General features: G+C 41.5%; 1 protein-coding gene across 3 annotated transcripts in view; it reads right to left on the reverse strand.

Moving 5' to 3' along the window:
* The window catches only part of LOC122411936 (uncharacterized), a 52529-nt gene that overhangs the window by 4775 nt on the left and 24807 nt on the right, over positions 1-22947 (reverse strand). For all 3 annotated transcript variants that reach the window (XM_043421056.1, XM_043421058.1, XM_043421057.1), the window contains exons 3-4: positions 4411-4496; positions 1932-2056 (exon numbers count right to left, since the gene is read on the reverse strand). In XM_043421056.1, the coding sequence (XP_043276991.1) occupies positions 1932-2056; positions 4411-4496 (211 nt within the window). The remainder of the gene's footprint in view (positions 1-1931; positions 2057-4410; positions 4497-22947) is intronic.

The following is a 22947-nucleotide window of genomic DNA, read 5'->3' on the forward strand; positions in this document are numbered from 1 at the left end:
GAGAAGGACGGAAATAACAGGACGCGAAAAAAACGACACCGGAATCGATGAAAGGGAAGCCAGGCACGAGGGAGCCACCGGATCGCGGTTCAAGTCCGAGAAACTCTCTCGTCTTTCTCTCTCCCTCGATAACACGTGTATTTCTCGAAATGGAGAACCAGTTTCGGGTCAATGAGCGAGATTGTAAACGGTGGCAGGAATCGCTAAATGGTATCAACGGCTTTTCGTTATGCTAATCAGCTCGAGGGGCTTTTGCTACGAAAAATCTGCGTTTATCGCGACACGTGTGCGTTTGTGTGGCGAGTGTGCGCGTGGAGAAAATACGCGATAAAAAATTGAGCGAATGATTTAACATTCGGGAACAAACGTTCGCTCGTGCGGGGACGCGCATTTCGAGGTGCTTCCGCGAGAAACAGCCGCTCGAGAATGCAGTCTTTCATTTCTGAACACGAATTTCACGATACAGAGTACGTGGACAAAAGTCTCGAATCTCCTGCAAGAGTTCGTTTAGAAAAATCGGGTTAAATGAAAAGTGAAAAGTACTTTTCAGTGGCCCTCCCTGTAAGATAAAAACTCGTAAAATGTGCAGATTTTTCAAAATGAAACTTGTTTTCCTCGAATTTTTAGAGAAATTCATGAACAAAGAGCTTCGAGAGTTTAAATTGGTATGCAAATTAGTGATTATCGCAAGAATAGCGCTAATAACGGCTCTGCTTATCCAGCCTCGACGACAAAGTCGATTATGTGATAAACACACGAGCGTGAAATATCTCGCGAGCGCGAACACGTTTCTGAGAAGTCGCTTTGCGAAGTCAAAAGCAGAGCGAGAGGAGGAAGAACGAAGCGGGGAGAAGGAAGGTGCATCGTACGTGTGGAAGGCGTCGGAGAGTATTTGCAACGAATACGTCTCGCGTGGTCCGAGAGGCACCGATGACGATTGTAATATCTCCATGCAGCGTGCCCATAACTGTAGATGAGTAGTGGGTTTTCGAGACCAAACGGGCCTGAGCGTTGCAAATGGAAATTCCATTATAGAATGATTACGATTTTCATTGACATCGAGAAATCAAAATCGTCGATATTTGCAGCTACGAACGGAAAAAATATTCGGATAAATTTATTTTTGTCTGGCTTATTGGACGTGACGAAAAGATCTCAAACTATCAATCACATTTGGCTCCGAAGTATGAATGAAAGCTACGTTCTTTGTCGCGGTTTCTTAGAAATTCTGAACGTTTTCGTTGACGTAGGCTCCCTCGTGAAAACCAATCGAACGAATATTGGAAAGATACTGTTTTATTGCGGACTTGAGAAGCACGAATTTATCTACAGGAAGGTCTGTTTCGTTTGAAACTTCTAGCACTTGGTACAGTCGAGTGTGAACTCGACTTCGAGGCTCGGGTCACTGTCTCGAGCTCGCATTACGTATCTCAGCATTGTTACAACTTCAAGATTCTTGCATAGGTCGTTCAATGCAGGGAATGAGTGCGGCAGTACAGTGAGGATAAAAAGGGAGTTTCGCAACTGTTTCCTTCGAAAGACGTTCCCTTGATGCTTACGAATGGGGGCTGTGAGTCAAAATTTCGCATGATTTAGGCGAATATTTCATGTGCTTGATGCCAAAGTTTGTCACCTAATGAAAAAGGGCGACTCCGCAACACGGTTTGGCCCCTAAAATCCGAAATTAGCCCTCGAGGAACTGGACTCGCAAACAAAGTCGGAAAGAATTTATCCCCAAAAATCAGCACAATTTTCGAATCTGTTTTTTTTGTTTTTTTTTAAGAAAACATTTTCTCATGATTTTTTTGCGCGATCTTCGTACGAGAATGAACATTCGCGTAAAAATAACCGTCGAAGAATCGTCGAATAACGATTGAATAAATTTACATGAAATGGTCCATATGCATATGCAACAAAGTATGTATACTTACTCTTTGCCATACGAAGACATTGTGAACCATAGCGCAGCCACAGAACACGATACCAAGACCGATGAATACCGACATTACGATCGCAGGCGTTGAGTGAAACTGGATGAACGTGTAGAGTATCATACCTGGGAAGAACAAGAATAAAAGGAAATGAAAAAGTGAAAAAAATGATAAATAATGATGGAAAAGGGAGAGCCCGAGAAGAACGAGAAAGCGAGACAGAGACTGAAAAGAGTGCATAAATTGCCACAGCTTATTTATTCATTCAGGGAGGCATAACAGCGAAAAAGATTAACTTTTTTTTAATCATTTGCATATAATCTGTCCTGAAAATGTAGCGGACATTATGAGCTTGCATAAAGAAGACACGCGGAACTGAATACGCTCGAAAATGTATTCGGCAATTTTTCTATTCAGACAGCAGTGTGTCAGGACGGATATTAGTTTGTAAAAAATCATTGACAATTCTGAGAATTTAAGAATCGCGTACGTCGTCAATAATCGAGTCGCTCTCGACGTCTATTTTCGTTCCAAAATTGCACACTTTGTAGAATTTAAAAAATAGCTCTCTCTGACGAATGATGAATTCACCGTTCCACGTTCTTCCCCTTCATGAATAACGTGGCTGCACTTTTTTAGCGCAGTATGAAAAAATGTTACTGCTGCAACACTCTCATCAACATTCGCTGACATCCGAAGCAATAACGTTGGAATTTACAGCTGCAAAAATGACTTTGCCACCTGCTGTGTAAAAAGGCACGAAAAGAACCTGGAAATCGTAATTTTCTGGCCCGCACGTACGCTCGAGCAAAGCATCGTCTAACTTCCGCGATATTGTAAAAGAAAAAACTACTTTAATGAGGCTGTTAATCGGCTTAATTATATGACTCGATGTGAAGTGATGCTGGCATGACGAACGATAACGGAACAGTTAAATCATCCGCGTTTCAGGTATAAGTAGCGGTAACGAATGTTCAATTTATGAAGGTTCAGTAAACACGTTCATTATGGCAGACACGATTGCGTATTGCATCAACGACTAATTTCTCGTACAAGTTCACTATTGAGTAGACATTTCCATAGTAAGAGAGATTCTCACGTAGGCTAGATCTTCGTAAAAGCAAACATAAATATATTCACGAATGGCTCTCTCTCCCATGGAGAATCCATCAGTATATTCATGTCTGAGTGTGAATATCAAACTGGTGCAGGGGGACTTTAACTCGAGATGGTGATCTGAAAGAGCGCTGTTAATAAAAATAGTTTTCATTTTTCGAAGATGCCCGCATCAGCTTTTATTTTTGTTTCTCACGCAACGGGCGCTACGATTGATTTTATCTTAATCAAACTTGAATAACGGCAATTGATTGTGATAACGATCAGGTTTGGCAGCTTGTGATAGTAACGAAGGATTTGGTCGGGAGAAAAGTTGTGATGTAGGAAAAACGGGAAGGGGGGGGGGGGGGGGATCTAGCGATTTATCTGCTTGTTTCTGAGTTCGTCACGAACGTTTTTAGTTGAAATTGAAAAATTCATCGTTTTTAATGCAGATTGAGCTGCTGTTAAATTTCAGATGTCAGTGAATTGACAGGGGAGTTTCTATATTTTATTGCAGAAGACCAAAAATGGACCGTATCAGAACGATGAAGAGAAGAATAGTTAAAAGAAATGCTCAACTGCAGTGAATCCCTTTTCATGAAAATTTCTGAATGTCCAGTGAGATTCAGAAGCTAGTCGTAAATTATTAAAACGGCAAAATTAAAGCTTAACGCGAAGCTCCTTTAAAAATCGAAAAATCAGAAAATCTTTTTGGCAGCCTTTTCGTCTCGCCAATATTTTCAAAAAGCAATACTAACAGTGCAAAAAAATGGTTTCCTCTCGTTATCCACGCGTGCACCTCTCGAGTCATTGTAAACAAAACTGCTCTGAAATGCTAATATGAAATAATTTCAGAGCTCGAGGCGAACAAGGACTGCAAAACTTTGATTTTCTAAGACCATTAATTACTGCTCATTGATTACCCGTGAACGCGTACCACGGGAAAGAAATCGCGAACGAGAAATGCCCCCCTTTTGACTCCCTTCCCACCCTCTCGCCTCCCCCCCCCCCCTTCGACGCCGCTTTCGACGTCGTCTTGGAATCCTGAAAAGTGGACAAACCACTTATACTCCTCCGATGGCATTCCCGCATCTTCCTGTATACACCATTTAATATACATAAATCGTGGCATTACTCCGTTTGGTCAGCCATGTGCGGTATAACGATCACGAGGTTACTCAACCAGTGTCGAGAATTAATGTAACTGGGCTATCGTGAAAACTAAATGAGCATTAAGGGAAGATCGGAAGGCGATTTAGCCGTACGTGCGTGCGTAGGTATTTGTCAATTTGAGTTTTTTGTCCCCCCGAGAGCGGGGTTTCTACACGACTACCGCGCAGTACTTTTTCTCGTGACGGAATACAAAGTATGATTATCTTACCGGTTAAGAAGACTGGAATGCTGACGAAGAAACCTCCGACCGCGCACACCCGACTGATCGACGATTTTTGTAAATACTTGTTGGTCCTGCAACAGACGAAAAAAGCATTCCCTAAATACAGCTTTTAGTTATGATGTAACGAATGGGCGATGAGCCGGCGGCCAAGCCGACGAGATTAATGAAAAGTACTGTCGTCACGTTTCTTGCCTCCTCGACAAATCGCTCGCACCATTCCATCAAAGGTTCTTAGGAGATGAAAAGTAACTACGGTCGAGCAAATATCTCGCGGGGCATGAAGAGGATCACCAGGATTTAAAGACGCACGTTTGTGTATTACGAGTGCGGAGAATGCGTCGAGCTCTCGCGTACAAATACGAAGGCTTCTACAGGACGCTCCAGCGGCAGTCTCGAGCCAAATTGGAGGCGGGTGGAGCCCGGAACTGTGGAGAGAAAAATCCGTTTTCCCTGATGCGTTTCTGATGAGGTGCATCAGAAAATTTTTAGAGACAGAATAAAACGGGGAAAAAACGTTTCGTTCGTTCAACGGCGACTCACTTTCGGGCTCACTTTCGCGTAAAATTGCTTAGGGCTCTGCGAGGGAAATGGGATTCGAAGATTTTTGAAATTTCGCGTTTTTCAAGGTTTTCGATAATTGGCGAGCCCCTTTGACGCAACCTGTACACCGGCCAGAAAGCTGAGTCACACAGCGACCGTTGCTCGTCCCTATGAAATAGTCGTAGTAGTCGTAGTCTTATTCGCTCCTCGCCCCCCTCACATCCACCGCTATTCATTCACCCGCGAAGAGCAATGATATCGGAAGAGATGTGTGAAAGGATGACACATCCGCCTACACGCGCGCCTCCGTTCAGCCTTCGTCTTTGATTGATGCCCTTTATGAATTGTCCCACACTTATCGAAATAAACAAATTTATTCGTCTGGGATGGAAGTTCTTCGGGGCTGAAAATTATGTGTTCTGCGGTAGTGAAATTTACTTGACAAATGGACATTATTTTCCGCTCATTTGATCAAGATGCGAGCCAACTCTGCGGAGTGAGGAACATTTTTTCCTGATTTGCAAGTCGTTTGTACGAAAAGTAGATTGGGAAGAGAATTTGGCAGTTTTTTGCTCACTTTATGTGGGTCTCTCTATTTTAAACATTGGCGAACTGCTTGCTGGACCTTTTGTTCGCTTAAGGCCTTTTATACCCTTGTGACGGGCGGAAAAATGGAAAATTTTGTTATTGGATATTCTTCGAGTACAATTTCTATCATCCAACTATCAATCCGATCCATACCAACTTTATACCACTTATTTATTATAATAACAGCCTGAACGAAGGATTTCGTATTTTATTGGAATAAAATTGTAACAAAAACCGAGAATTTAGCACCTCAAAAAATGAATTTTGTGTTAAAACCGTCGCCATTATTTTGAACCTAAATTTTTACAAATCCTTCGTCCAGGCCCAAGCTCTCATTATAATAAATCAGTGGCATAAATTTCGTATGGATCCGATCAATAGTTTTTTAGTTACCATGTCCACCGCAACTGCGATGCTCAAAAATTATTTTCTCGTCGAAAAAAAAATCAAGAAAATCACGTTTTTTCGCTGCGCAAGTGTATATAATGCCTTAACAGTAATCTGAGGATAAACCTGATGGCCGAAACTATTCGTAAATATTTATCGAGTAAAAATAAGAGGCTGAAGTCATTGTCAATGTACGAGATCGATGACTCGACCGATCCAGTTGGATCCGCAGTAGCCGGAATGCTGGGCGTAATCTCAGTAAAATATTTGAGTACGTGAATGTACAGCAACACCAGAAGCTTCTAAAGCTATTGCGTCGCGACGAATATATATTATTGAAATGTCGGAAGCTGTGCGTGTACCCAAACTTTATTCACAGTTTTACATTCGTACGTGCGTGTGTGCGTGAGGAAGGGGTCAGACGATTTTTCTCTCGTTTCAACAGCGTATGATCAAAGGGAGAAAAGAATGAGGCGGTTGATAGCCTTCGGAGAACGGAAAAAAAAGAAGAGCTCGAAATGTCGTTGGTGGACGCAACGCCGACGTTCATTTGTCATTGAAGACACAACTATAATATCAACGAAATAGCTGCTTCTAATGGGAGCAAATAGGAATATAAAAAAAAGAAGCAACGAGACACTTGAGATTCGAAGGCACGGTTCGCTGTGTGAACTTTTCTTGTCTCTCTCGATGCGAGATAAATCTCGACGCAATTCTGAAAGTGACACTCGGATAAACACGAGTCGACGACTCTACAGAAATTAGGACAAACGTCGAACTCCACGAATTCGATCAAGAAAATTAAAATCGTTCACACGAAACTGTAAAATTTGAAAACTTTTCGAAATTTCGAGGTGCAATGTCCCAACGAAATATTTTATATTCAGGTATCGACCTTTCGATGAAAAACACTTCGAACTTAGTATTCCCCAATACAACGATTGTCAATGGATAATATTCGAGAATATGGAACGAAGTCTTTTCATTTTGAGTTTTAAATTTTCTCATACGAGTAGCTCGCTTCTAACGTTCGGGTAGAAATCGCGTGCGGTTTATTTCTCGTGTTTCAACTCCGAATTCATACGCACGTGGATACACTCCCGTCTAAAGTCTCCGGCATCCGTATCGGTATAAACACGATGAAACACATGCGGTTGACCCACATTTCCGTTAGCCACGAGGCAGTTGCAGTACCCATATATACGTAGACAGTTTGAACAAACAAAAGGGGCTTAGTTCACGTGGGTTTGGCTCCGAAATTCTATAGGATTACGCCCGTACGCGCGCCAGTTATCGAGCTCCGTATCTCTGTGTATGAAAGCCATGAAATAATCATGAATCGTAAATCAAGTCGCGGGCCCTTAGAGATATATAACGCTCTCAGAGTCAACCCTATGTTTATGCGATTGCGTAAAAATATCTTCTCCATCGTCGCCGCATGTTTCACGACATTGACTACGGCGTGTGGAGTCGCGTGTGACTTTTACAATCGAATCAGAATGATATTTTCATCTGTTCTTCTGATTATTAACGTCCTCCTCGCTGCTGTTGTTGTATTTTGACAAAAATCAACGCACACGCGATTTCGGTGGTTAACCCTCTGTCTTTGTTTTGGCATTTTAGTTTTTTTTTTTTATTGGGAAATACAAATTTTTGAATGTTAGGTTCGCGCAGAACCAGGTACTTGGGGGACAAAACCAGAAAAATTTACGGATGAATCTAGCACCTAATACCTTAAATACATCATATTACAGTCTTTGAAATGATATAACGTTTGGAGTATGAAACCCAAAGGTGGGCTCACTTTTCTTTTGCGATAAGTAAAGCACGTATCCACACCGCGCCAATTCAACACCAAACGCCGGCCTCATATTGATATTTCGGTGGGTTAAGGAGGGTGGATCACGAAATCAAAATAATAAGAATTTGATAAAATTTGGTGATAACATTCTTTGGCATCAAATATACAAATACAATTTTTTTCAAATTTTTTTACCACGTGGTTATCGAATAATTGAGCGTTAAATCGAAGTTCTTATGCACGAGATGTATAACTGTGGATATGTTAACTCTATGCTTATACACGTGAACTTTAGTGTTCAATTACTCGAGAGCTATGCGGTAGAAAAATCTAAAAAAAATTATATTGTCTTATATATCTTTAAAGAATAGATTTACCAAATTTTATTAAATTCTTATCATTTTGAAATTCTTAATATTTTTAACATGGTTCAGCATGGCAACATTGTATCGTCGCGATCCACCGTCCTTAAATCAGTTTTTCTCTTGGTTTAGGAGTATCTATGGTGCAATCTAACCTCACTCGATACTTACTGACCGATGCTGTTTTCATGGGGCCTGGAAGGGTGGGTTGCGTATAGAAGCAACATACGCTCCGAGAGGGTTGAGGCACGGTTTTATTTTGAATTAACAACGATTCAGGTCAAATTCAGTAATGAACGGTTTCCGGTATTCGAACAGCTGGTGGCGCCGCAAGAACTTTGTTTTTCGTCAAACTCCAAAAAACGTGGCTGTTTATATGTCTCGAAGGGAGGCCACACCATGGAATTTTGACTCCTCACTTTCGTATAATCTCCGGCAGACAAAATATGTTTAATATCAAAATCAGGAAATGGTATATAAAATTTATTAAAATGGGATGAAAATAGTTAAAACCGAAGAAAAATTGGTTCACTGAGAAAAAAAAATGATTGATTCAATAGAAATTGAAGTTATTGGAAGAGTTTTCTTCGTTCAACTGCAAAGTTTTCGGAGATAATGAAAACCTGTAGTTTGGTCTAAAACAATTTTGCTCATCCAATGATTTCTAACCTCGTGGCGATCACATAATTCATTGGCACTCCGTAATGCCACATTTCGTTGTTGCAATAACTTTTTTCTCTCAGCCTGGCATAAAGGTGCTTTCAATCGTACTGAAAATGTATTTACAGCATCCCACACGAGTTTTTCTTCACGAGAAGAAGCTCACGTGGAATGTGTTGTGTTATCCTCCCTCCAGCCTCTTCCTTACGTATATAAACGAAAGTTTCCCAGCTAGATATGGGCGTAACACTGGCTGAGATTTATGAAGTGTTATGCTCTCGAGAGTCAGGCTCTCCAAGGAGCACGTCTAATCTCTGGAGCGTGTAATATAATATTGAGAACGATATTGCGGGTGTAACGCGTATGCACAAGCACAACGCTCTACTCGCAAGAGATATTTCGTGATAAGAGTGTCGTATTATCGAATATTCATGCGTCACTTCGTTAAGTTTTATGACGAGATGATCGAGTCTAACCATGAAACAGAAGCCCACGCACAATAACAATTTATCAGTATTCTGCTCGTGAGCTCGTGGTCAGCGTAAGAGCAGCATTATACAGAAATCTTCATCGTTGTGAAATGAACAAAATTTTGGACAAACTTTACCTACGAAACGGTTCCCAGTTTCATTACCAAAACCAATCACTTTTAGTCGATTTATTTTCTTCTATTCCCGTCCAGTTTCATTCAGATTTTCACGTACGAAACGCTCTCTACGAATCGATTTTTTCATATCAACGTAACCTGTACTATGGGAAAAAATTGCGTTGAGAATTTGGAGTCAGAAATGAGCAAAGTTGGTTGAAAGTTGTACGAAAATTTGGAAGCTTCTGCTGAATGAAGATTAGAAAAACATTTAAAAAATCCATGCAAAAGTATTAAAAGGTATTAAAAATTTCGATTCGAATAAAAGCTGCTAATGCCGATCGAAATTCATTGAATACTCATTTAGTGAAAAAGCTTCAATTGATACAAAAATACATTTAATTAATACCACGTCATGGTCTAATCTTTGAAGACTTACACTCGGTGACGATTTTCCATTCCTTGGCTCTTCAAAAAGAGTCCACAAACCTGATCAACGGTAATTTCCAAGAGACTCACGATATTGATCGAGTTCTACGATCGAGATTCGTCAAACCGGAGTGAGTCGATTGACGGTTTCGCTAAATATGAAGTTCTCCTTGATGTGCATCACTGCGTGCCGTTAACATATTAATAAAATGGCTATATTCATAACGGTAATACGAATAACTCGATTTGTATTCATAGCGGTACGTACATATGGAGCAGCTCATGTATATTTTGATATTTTTTTTCGTCTATCATGAAGTAAACGTACCGGTCTCGTGCCAGCAGCTTGTACCTCAATGGAGCAGCAGGCCCCTGCGATGATGGGAAATAGATACACGCAGGTGCATGGCCAACGAGCATTCGCAGTTACTGGTTCTTGCTCGAGAACGCTTGGGCGATTATTATCGAATGTTGACCTCGGGTCACTGGGTTTAAAAATGCGGAGGAGCATTTGAGCTTTCGAATTTTATTGAAACTTTTGAAGGAGCTCGGTACGATGTGACGATCCTTAAGAAGGAACTCATTGATATCTCGTTCGGTTTTTCCACTAGTTTCGGTACGCGATTTAATTCGAATAGTGAAAATATGGTTGCAAAACTCGTGCAGATTCAATGTGATGCTGGTTGAGCTTGCAGTAAATTTTCGAAATTTGAATTAAAAAATTGAAGAAAATTATTCCGTTTAAACTTTGACAAGCGACGAATCACCGAGATTCTGGTGGTGGGTCCGAGAAAACGAAATATTGGAATATTCGACCTCTGGAAGGAGCAATTACGTACAAAAATAAAAGTCCTGAATAGGCTAACTGTACGTGTATGTAACCATTTATCAAGTTCGCCAAAAGGTAATAATCAATGTCGATCGCTTCCTACTCGTTTTCTACAGTTAACCCACGCGCGTATTTCGAACACGAAGATCGGAAAGTCGTGGCAAACCGCGAGCATTTTCCTATCAAACAGTCAACGAATACACAGTGGCTCAAAAGCCATGAGCTTCGGAAGGTGAAGAGCAGAATTGCGAGGCGAAACATTTGCTGATTCTTCGCTCCGATGCAGAGCATTCGTGAAACAGTATTCAGGCTACGTCGATTCTGCCATGGAAAAATTGTACGTTTCAGAAGTTCGGGAAGCTCTGCCCGTTGCTTACACTAAACCACTACGAAACGTACGATCTGTGACTTGATAATTTGTCATTTTGATAAGAAAAAAATGTAGGGCAATACCCAGGTATCACTGAAAGATTAAGCAACTTTCTTCGCTAAAATTTCAATTGATTCTGGAAATATTCACATCAGTTATTTGATAATATCGTTTTTGAATGCCTCGATTTTTGTCAATTTCGAAAGGAAAATTGAATAAAAATCCATAACTTTTTATGTGCCCAGTTTTTGTCCCGGATTCTTCTAATTCCGTCCACAAATTTGGCGGCGTCAATGAAACTAAATGCGAGACTTTTAAACCGCTCTGTACACCGGCGATATAAACGTCCACAGTAATTGGCATCAGCGAAGAAATGCAATAGTTATATGTTCATTGGCACATTATAATCACTGGTGGGTGGTTTCATGACTCCGTACGCAAATGTCTGTGCACACACAGGCAGGCACACGTGTTATTAATCGAATTGCAAGCACATGCAGGAAGCCCTGCGTGATGAATTTTCTATCGTGTGTCTGCGTTGCAAAAAAGTGAAGACTCCGGAGGATCGAGACACGAATACTTCCGGCACGAAGCCACGACTGTTCTTGTTCGCTCGATCTCGCCCCGATCGATCGGGCGTCAATGTCGATGAAACGTTTTTTTTTTTTATTTCACTAACGACGAGAGATGCCCGCGTGATTTCTTGTTTCCGTTTCGGATTAACTGCCCTCGATGGGTTCTAATCACGAATCATGAATATCGTCACCTACATTTATAACCGATTAAACTCCTCGTTTCCTAAAGACGTGAACTTAATTATCGGCATCGAAGTCACGACGTTATCATCGGCTACGTCTATCATTGTGATATTATAAAATCTCTGCAAAGAAAATCAAAAAGACGCGGCATCTAAAAAGCTTTTCGAAACCAACAAAAATACGCTAATAATCATGCTCTGGGGTTTTACATCCAATAGGCTCGCGTGGGAAACTTTGTAATACGAAAAGAACTTTATACAACGACATTGAATGCCTGTGTGAAAGTTTCCGAAACGGTCGTTTGACTCGATGTAATCTTGTGGCTTGACAAAATGTTTACCATTAAGTTTCATTAGATTATATATGATTTTTCGAATAATCTAGTCGAATTATCTGCATTATTCTAATGTAATCTTACGTTAAATTGAAACTGGTCGTAAGCTGCTTTCGTGTGTCTGAAAAAGCTCTCTGAAGAAGTCTTAAAAACTTAGTCTTAAAAACGCTCTGACAGCGGGAGTAAAATCACAGAAAATCGGTCGAAGTACGACAATGTTCGTCGATCCGATAAATGTTTATTGGATCAGCGAATCGTGGCATAGAAAACGGAGTTAACTGGACGAAGTTCCGTTGATTTAATTACTCATTCGGTGGCTCGAACGGACGTTGTCCTCTACAACAGAAACGTCGCAAAATCAACAAAAGTTTAGTCCAATGAACGAATTACATTCTGTTCTCCACCATGGTTTATTGAATCAACAAACACGACGTTGAACCAAAGAATTTTTGAGTTCACAGTGCTCGTCGAGGAACATGGAGCTCGGAACTCCGATTCAGAGATTGAGGGTTAGATAAATAGTCGACGACGGAGGTGCGTATAAGTCTGTCATGAAGACATAAACTCGCGTCTCTTGGAAACCATTAGAACTGGGTGTAATCATCTTGTCGCATGGGACGATGCCGAAGAAGTTCAGCGACGGCTGCAAATTCCTCGAGCTCCGGACGTGCGAAGAGTTAGAGGAGCTCTAGTAATCCTGAAAACCTGCTCAGCTCAAGGAAGTTTCTGAGCCTCGACGAAACAGGAAATGCATGCAGTCGACGACGACGACAACCAAGAAACGACGTTACCGCTTGGGACTGCCGAAGGATTTATCAATAATGCAAAAAGAATTTCTAAAGGTACGCGACAAAAGCTCACAACTCGAGCGAAGATTTACCAAGGAAACAACCGTCGAAAGTCCACTCGGTGAGAATCACAGTTTCATTGTTTCGTTATCCATCTATTCGAGAGCTGAAAGTTCACTTTCGTACACGTGCCATTACGATCTACTACCAAAATAGCCGGGAAATGCGTGTGCTGCAGTGACCAACGACCGCGTGTGTCTTTTCCTGAATAGAACTCATAATTCTTGACGAAAATAGCCAACTTTTGACGAATTTTGAAAAATAAAATGAAAAAAAAGTGAGAGTGGGAGGCCTGAGCGTCACAATTGTTGAGCAGCCTCGAATCATATGGTTTGGGACAAATTTATCTGCATTTCGAATATTCACGAAGAATGAAGAGTTCGATTATGAGATTCACGTAGACGAGAAAAGTTTAGTTCGATTAACCAACTGAGCACAACTATCGAGATATTTATAAATAAATGTCGAATGCATTTTACAGCCCACTCTATAAATAGTTGAATCATTTGGGATTTCGGTGGCCATTTAGAACAACGCGGGGTCATAATTCTCGAGAGCTATGAGTCCAGACTGTCGCATCACGGAGTAAACTTCCAGGAAAAAAATGACCGCCTGAAGAAAACCTAAAATTACGAACTATTGACCTAAATCAATAGAGAGAGCTTCCGGAGCTGAATAACTCTGGGATTAATGGAAGCCCGACTAAATCCGGGGCTTCCAGTGCTAAAAAAGAACTGGAAGTCCAAACATTGAATTTAATTGGTCCATATAACTTCCAACATTAAAAGCTTTTCGAGAACAGGAGCAGGGAGAGTGCGGTCTAAATTGACAGTGAATACATAAACAATGTTTGAGCAGTGGTGGCTGCGCGGCGCGCTTCTGTGTGCATAGATATTAAAGCTGCATGTGTGATTCACGGTACTTTCGTCGGCGAGGCGCAGGGAAAAAATATGCCAGGGGTTCCGTTTTTTTATAAATTCTCATAAAATTCCCCGATCTATGAATATATTCGAGCATATAAATGTTCCATCTTGAGTTTTCCAGGCACCGATCTTTCTACGGTGATATGAAATGTACAAAATTGAGAAAAAAACTACCAAAAACAGTGTGAATTGAATAAAACTGTTTTTTTCATAAAGAGATTATTTTATTATTGAAGAAACAGGTTCCTGATGTTTCCCGAAGGAATGAATATTCCGATTTACCATTAAATACTTGGCCTCGAATTGACATCATAAATTTTAATGCTGCACGTAACTTAAATGGAACATTTTTTCAATTGATTTGGTTGTTAGAATAAGATAAGAAGGCACTGATTTTCAAAATGTTTTCAAGCGCGATTTTTCAGTTTTTTTCATTTCTCACGTTCTATTTGAATGTTTTCTCTCTTTCACTTCACAAAATAACTATACAGATTTGTATTTTTTTTAAATATAACGTTTGATCACGATTTGTGAAATTTTTTTCTGAATTGTTCTGTTGAAATTATTTACTTTCATTTCACAAAGTTTTGTTCCTTTGAACCAAACGTTTTTCTTCATGCATTACCATGACAGATTCATTTGACTTCAATCATTATGTTTGAAATGATTTTATTTATAACCTTTAGTAACGAATTGCTCATTTGAGGCAAGTTTCGAAGCAGATCGAACTACGTCTTCTCATATAAATTGCCGTGCATTTGTTTTTTGGGCTACACGAGTAAAACGTAGGGTTTTGGAGAAACGAATTTTGAAAGTTTTACGAAAACAGCTGGAACGCGATGACTTCTGTAAAGAGTCTCCAGTAAGGAATTCGCTTTCACGAAAACTGTGCTCGTCTCCAATGGGTATCGTGTCTCTATAGACAGTTGACAAAAGATGTTAGAAAAAACTGTAGAAAAACGAGCAAAATTGGGGGGACTCGTGAAGAGGGCCTCGCGTCTGAGAAAAAAAGTGAGCAGAAAACCTCATTGAATGTTGATCTGGAGCAACCGCGGAGGGAGTCAAAGTTATCTGGGAAAAATGGAGTGATCGTCGGTGTTAGGAAGCACACCCAACGAGGACGAGGAAGTTTATCTGTTTGATTGAAACAGCTGTTAGGGTGGGCTCGTCGAACAAACACAGGAAATGCGATGACGAGGGGGAGGGCGCCGGAGGAGCAGATCGCATTAAAAACCACAGTGATGCGCGAACTGTATACGGGCTCTCGGTGTAGCCAGGACCTAAATAACGTCGTGGAGGTGGACTGCCGCGCGCGTTCCCAACACGAGGTTTCCCCAACGAAGCTTTACTCCATCTTAAGTACCTTTTGTATATAAATATATGGGTACGGAGTGCAGAACGACGTCCGGTGTACGAAATATCGGGAGGGTGCCCTCGCCTCGAAATTTCACGAAGACGAAGAGGGACGACGCCGAGGGAACAGGAGAAAATGAAGAATAAGAATAAGAACGCGAGGAAGGGCCAACACCGTTACGGATGGAGGAACCCTCGCTGCGCCGCACCTGTTCTTTCCTCGTGTACAGTAGTTGCAGCGTTTTATTGCCTTGGATCTATACATGTATCTCGTCCCCACCAAATATCTGTATACATTTTGTATTATAAACTATATAACCGAGACTCGGAAGCTATTACCTGTCGCGGTGGCTCGGAACAGATCCGAGCCTCCAAAATCCTCTTGCACACAGAGCCTGGGTGTATCGTATCGATACGGAGGCTTGGACGTGTGCGAGGTGAGTTCGACCTTCATTAGTGTGGACGAATAACGAGCATAGAACACCGCGCCATATTAGGATTAAGTATAACGGAACGATTGTCCGGGGCAAGTGATCGGAACATTCGAGCGAGCAAGGAGAAACTTGGTTTCGTTATGAGTCGACGAACGCTCGTTGACGTCGAGGGAGTTTCCAATGGGGATTTCATATTTTGAACTTTTTTTTCTTCGTAAACGAGGACTCGAAATAATTAAGGTGAAATGAAAATGCGAAAAGGCGATGGGAATTTAGTCGGGTGTGCACTATTTTTATGACTCGCAAATCATAAATTTGTCAAGCAGCGCGGAAACACCTGACTGAAGGGACGTGCAACACCTGTGACTTGTGCGCAGTTCCGAATGGAAAACTTCAGATGTGTCTCAGGTATCTAGGAAGGTCCTCAAGGGATCCGAATGCGTATAAGCCGAGGTCGCATGTGCTGTGAGCAGTGCACCTTTGTGGAAGACCCTTACAGTTCAATTGAGAAGACACCTCTCACTCTAAATGCATGTAATTTCGACGAAGACAAATGGTATTATTTATAATTCTTGGAATTCTCGACCAATTAAAATAAAGTGTATTCAAGTTCGATCAAATCATTGATAGTCATTTAACTATAAAATTAAAGAGACGGTTCGCAGACACATCTTAGCCTGGAGGAATTTAACTTAGAAGATGACAAAATAGTGTCGATAATAATTCTCTTAATTGTTGAATAAATCCAAACAAAGTTCATTCAAATTCAATACGAAAACAAGCAGAGCTCATTGGATGGAAACTTGCAGATTTTTAGGCTTCTTTACCTTGCGACACGATTTTAAATCTAAACTTTGAAATAATTCTACGAAATGTGAAACGATTTGCTCGGCCCATCGGATCCATTTTCTGAAAGGGGAACTTTCTTCTTCGTACGTTCATCGTCAAGAGTGAAAGAGGGAGAGGGAGTGGTAGAGGAACTTTGAATGTCGAGAGGCGTAGCACTTGAACATTAAAAATAAAAATCATTACCAACTCTCCAGGGAGCATTGTCCGGGATGAGAGACACGAAGTTGTAAAATTTCGACATGCGCTGAAAGGACGTTGCTGTGACGATTCAACACGCGATGTCGTATGAGCTAAGACTTTTTTAATGGCACACTTTATAGATGTTCTCACAGCGTTATAATAATTATTATTACGTTAAAAATATATAGGCTGAGTGTCGAAAAACTGAGGCTCCGAACGTAAACCAGATGCCAAATGGGCGTGCAGGGAGATTCGAGTTGTAGAACTCGAACGCTGTTCGCGGTGCACGAAACTTTGATCCTGAGGGCGCGGACGGCTTTTGAAGAAAATTTTAATTACTTCAGTAAATTGACCGAGCGTGGCATTAAACGTGGTCCACGTCAGAATCACCCAAAAATATTTCGTAACGGGCATTAAAGACTCTCGTAACCCATGAGAAAAATGTCGTGATACATTTTAAAAAACTTTCATACTCCGAGTCCCATGACGCATAAAGAAAAATTCCCTTGAAATTTCGTATTTATCGAAAAGAATAAGAAATTATAAAAACCGAAAGAAAACCAGATTCGCCCTGAGCACTAATAGTCGTAATTTCACCTTTTTTCAAATCAACATCAAATGGAGGAACCATTCAATCGAGTACTCGTCGTGCCCAAGCACGCCATCAAGTACTTTTTTGTTGCGGAGGTGAAGAAAAATGATCGAAAAGATTCGTAAATCGACTTTTTTTACTGCAAAGATCCTCCAAGAATGAAACACGTTAATTTAGCTTCGTAATCGCTTTCAAGGATAAGATACGATACGAGCTTGGCCCGCATTCAAGGTATTCCCTCAATAGTTTTTTCGTTAAACACCCAGAGCAAATATCACAGTCCGAGATTCTTCTCAGGTGACTTACAAACACGATTCTGGATCGACAGGAACCCAACGCGCATACACAGGTACAGCGAGAGCCATACCTGGGACGATTTTTTCTTTCGTGTGGCTAAAAGAAGTCCAAGGGACGAGGAAAGAGAGTCACGAGCTTATCGTTGCACAACGCTTTAAGTAATGAGAGAGCCACTTAGTGGACTATCTCATAGTCGTGTCCAGAGCCGTATGCAGTGTATACGTAGAGCCTTGTATAGCTCATGCTCAGCTCCGGCTCCCTCGGGGTTGTAAATATCTCGAAAGCCGACAGTTTTTTTGAACCCTTAAGCCGGCGAGAACGGTGGTCCGTTTGATCCCAGGAACTTGGTCATTCTTCCGAAATTCACTTTCCTTTTTTCTGTATTTCTCTCTCCAGGGAGCAGGCCTCCGAAGGATTTTTATCCTTCGGATTGAAATTCTTTGAATGCGATGAGACTGATGATTAATTGGAGAAGTAACGTGGAATTAAATCCTCGAATTTTTTCGTTGACACGGCACCAATATTTTCTTTGAACCGTTCTCGTCCCTCTTACAGCAGCAGACACAAAAGCTTTTCTCAAAAAGAGTTTTCCACCACGAAAAAGTCATATCCGCTGCTATTTGAGGCTTTCTAGTTCTACAATGCCTGCGAAAGTCTACGCACTCGTTTGTAGTCTCGGTAGCACGCTTAGAGCACTTGTTATACCTCCTAGAAAGACGGACCGGGCATAGTGTCGATGGAGCTTTCCCCGAGGATGAGGCTCGACGACACTCGAGACGCAATTATGTACGAAACTGAGGAAAACCGAGAAAGAAACACGCGAGGGATAGCGCGAGCTCATAGAGTGCAGGAAAACAGACGAAGACGACACACTCGACGAGATCGCGTAGACGAGAGTCTAACAATGCAGCGGCCTCCTAGAGTCAGTACGTGAGCTGGACTAACCGGGCATTCATTATCCGCCTGTTTACCGGGCCCTCGCGTACAGTCTGTTCTATAAAAATAAATTGCTCGAACATCTGGAAAGGTACGAGACTTCGAATTTCGGGATCGCAGGAGTGTAACGTTTTTTTTTAAGAGTTCGAAATTCGACAGCGGTGAAGTGGACCCATGGAAACTCGAACTGCTGCAGCTTTGCTACAAACAAAATTCGCTTGGCAACATTTCGTTGATACCAGACTTTGAGTCGTGCAACTGCAGAGAAGAAAATTTGTCGATTGAACGTTACGCTTGTTGATTCGTTGCAACTGCAGTTGATGATCCAGCGATGAGTTCATTCGGTCCAACGAATTGAGAGGTCGAATCAGCTCTATTTTTGTTGAGTCATCGTCCATTTACGTTGTTACGGAAAAATAAAGCAAACGATACGAAATTCGTAAGTAAAATTCTGCATCGTACACACCGATTCGAAAAGGTCTTGAAATCGCGGACACAAGAATGAGAAACTGTTTTTGAGTTTCACGTGAAACGTAACTGGCATCGAGGTTATTGGATTTCGAGATTCTTACGCAGGAGTAAGAGTCGACGAATGTTGTACGAATTATCCTTTTTTTTTCTCGTTGCACGGGTTTTATGAGAAGTGAAAAAGCGTTGGAAAAACGAGGCACCCATCACAGCGTGTCCGTAAGGAGCGGCTACATTGTTCTCGGTCTGCGAGAGTTTCGCAGGCAACTTTGAAGCTAGAAACTTGTTTTTTTCTCACTGTTACTTTTCCTTTTGAAAAGGCTACATGTATATAAAAATACGACGCACAAGTTCATTGGTTCGCTGAGAGTGCGAAGGAGCGAGAGGAGGCCCCCTGGGGACAACTTCAATTGCACCCTACTCACAAAGCATGAAAGAAAGCATCGGAAGTCGAGGATGAATGAAGGCAAGACCGGCGTACCTAAAGTAGACGACGAGACACCGGAAATGGGTTCATTGAGTCGTGCCTTTCGAAAACCCTCGGCGTGCCAAATCCCAACGACTTACGGTCGTCGAAGGCTCCTTCGGTCAATGGACGCAAACGTTTTTAACGTGTTTTTTCGAATTTATGGGACGGTAATTAATTTATGAGACACGAGGCGAGATTGCCCGTCATTAATTTGGAGGAATTATGGTCGGTTGTGGGTTTGCGCAAATATTTCATAATTCGTCGCTCGCAATGAATGAAGAGCGGCAGCTTTTTCGTAACAGTCCACATTTTTTCCCATGGAATCTCTCATCTCAGTGACCCGTTGCGAGAGAGGTGCCAAGTGTGAGGATCGAGTTATGTCTTCAGACGTGGATTGAGCTATAAAAGAGACAGTGTCGATGTAGCGGAGTCGTTAGAGCCGATATTTTTCGATGTCTGTCACTCGTGGACGAGAAAATTTTTGTTTGCTAGTGTGAATGGACTTTTATCGTGGGCTTCATTGAGCAATTCTGGTACACACTATTTCTGATGTTTGTGACACGTGCCCGAATAAGTTCTTTACGACTTTATTTTCGTATTTGCATACTTGGAATAATAGCAACGTTCGCTACTAAACTTTGGAGCAAGTTCATTCTTCCGGGAGTCGCAGAAAATAAAAAAAATGGATTCTATTAAAAAAATATGCGTTCGTCGGCATCGTTTGAGAAAAACTTCGTTGCCTCGAACTATTGGATGCAAGAAAATCGAGAAAAATCACGACAAAAAGTCGGATTTTGTCGTCATAGTAGAGAACAAAAAAATTTGCTCGTTTGAACCGATTTTTTATTAAGGCGAAGACCTGTTTTGATAAATTTCTCTTAAGCACTTCGATACCATTGATTCTTTCCTTGATACTCGAGTGGTCAAGTTCAGTGTCGATTTCTCGACCGAATCTATAAAGGATGACAGCAACATAATTTTAAACAAAACCGCGCGATGTTTCTTGTGATGGCAAAACAATCTAAATTTAATTATTTAAAGTTAATTGTACATTGAGAGTGCGATAAAAAGCGGAGGCGAATTATAAAGTCTTAACGACCGTGTTGGAAAATCATCATTTACGATCTCGAGCGTGGGTTATTGGAAAGAGTGATATTTTTCTGGTGTCCGGTCTGAATTTATTAAACACTTAATCTCATTAATGTTGTTGATTCGTTTCGAGATACCGTGGGATAAAAATATCGTTAACGTTTGCGTGCATTCCCGAGTAATATTTTTCGAGAGCTCCTCGTTGTTGGGGAACATCAAGGGCATAAAAGTGTTGTTATTAACGAATAAATGATAGAAGCAATTAACCGCGTGCTACGAACAGTAAAAACCTACATTAATAGTGAAACCGATTTATCGCACGTACTGCAACTGTGTTTTTCGTTTAATTCGCACGCTCCTTTGAAAGACTCCAACGGATTTTAAATATTCGATTTTACAACGTTTTCAGCATTGAAATTCGCGTTTTCGAGGTTCTTTCGTGAGTTCTGCTTGCGCGAGAACGGGCAGGCTTGATAAGGAATGTCGTCACACGAGAATAAATAAGTTTTTACGGTCTTTCGGTGATGTACAACTCGCAGCATCTCTTCTCGTTCGAGCAATTCGTTTCTACATCTGTAAGCCCTTCTCTACCTCTATAATGCAGCAAGGCGAATAAAAAATGTACTACGTCAAACATCGATAGGGTGATACGTCGATCCACAGGGTGTCGCGACAGTGGCGAGTGAATTTTTCAGGAGCTCGTGGACCGAAAAATATCCTCAAAGTCAACCTCAAAGCGTCATCGACGATGCATTGAAAAGGAAAAAAGGCGAAGAATTTTAACCCTCGAAGTCTCATTAGATGCGTTTCTGCTTCTCAATTTAGAGCAAACTTCCCGGACCCCTTGTATGCATAAATACGTGACTTTATACACGAATACTTGCGTACGTTTCAATATGTACGCGTTGCTACATCGCTATAAAACATTGGAAGCAAACGTGAGTTTTCGAGAGGCGCAGAAACAGAAGGATGCGAGCGGTTTGGAACGAGGGGGGATATTTAAAAACAGTGGAATGTGAAAAGGAATGCTTTCTTCCTCTCGCTTCCTTGAGATCGTGGCATCATACGAGATTTGCTGACGAGATGGCCTGGTGCACCGAAAACGTGGCGGGGGGCGAGTGAGAATCGAGTGCTGGTGAATATCGAGAAATAAAGTGAACTCGCTCGCCCAGAAAAACAGGAGCTTTTCGTTTCGTTGCTACAAAGAACTTTGAGAAATTACCTTCGACGTCATTCTGTTGGGGAATTAAAAAATTGTATTTTCCGGCAAAATTTTGCTTGAGACGTGTTCGAACTTTTCGAATACGTCGAGAAATCGGGTAAAACAGAGTGCTAAACTCTCCTCGGATAATTCGACTATTTTTCAGCAGTATTTGAATAATTGCGAAATGCGAAATATATGGAAATGCAATCGAACCGAACGCGCTGGAAGGAGCGAAAGCAAAAGGAAAATTGTGAAGGAATTTATACGAGAAGAGAAGGGAAGTGGAGTCAAAAATTGTAGCATTCGTTATCGCGGCAATGCTGCCGATAAGAAAATATACGCACACCCACACGCGCTCGTGCACACGCACGAGCTCATGGATACTTATATGTAGAGGAATAACGCGAAATAATCTCAGTCGTAAAGCTGGGCAGACCTTTTTTTATGCGAAACGTTGGATCGTAAAAAATGGAACGGCGAAATTGGAGGTTCCGAGAGAGGGAGCTCCCCTTCCACCGGTTCTTCCCGCCCCTCCCCGCACCCCGAAATATGCGAACAGTTCGACCGTGACCGATCCGTGGGATTTATTCTCCTGAATCTTGTTCCTCAGTTTTCTCGACCTCACGATTTCTCTGCATTAGATTTATACGTATATGCATGAGCTGTTGGATCATTTATATACGTTCGCCTTGAACGCAAAAACGGTTCACGTTATTTTGCGTTAAATGATATATACGCTCGGTAAAAGGGGCAGCAAAAGCGAACTAGGAATAAAGTATTCTCTTCCTTTTACAGAGACTCGCACTGGAATCTCAGAAACGTTGAACAATAGTGCGCGGTGTGCACTTGAAAAATAAAACTCAACCTGCTCTCGCCCTTTCCCGCCCTTTGCCACGGCAATGTAATCTCCCACTTTTTCCCCATATTTCATCGTTCTATTTCTCGGTTCTCGCGTTAATTTCACACAAGCTTCACCATTCGCGAGTGCGTTCTCTACAACCTCAAACTACTGTTATTATATAAGACAAATGTCTTTCAGTGAGAAGAATCCTGCAGTTTAGCTCGCGCCCGCGCGCGCCTCTGTGAACATGTTCAGACGCAGGATGACGGGCAATTGTGAGGATCAGAATCCTCCGAGAAGGTCGCTGGATCGTGCCGAGGAAGGAAGGGAAAGAAGGAGTTCCAAATGAGCTGGGCACTAATTTTTCTACAGTTGCAATCTTATCAGTAATGCTC

This window comes from Venturia canescens, chromosome 6, assembly GCF_019457755.1.
Source record: "Venturia canescens isolate UGA chromosome 6, ASM1945775v1, whole genome shotgun sequence".
In the NCBI taxonomy this organism is placed as follows: Eukaryota; Metazoa; Arthropoda; class Insecta; order Hymenoptera; family Ichneumonidae; genus Venturia; species Venturia canescens.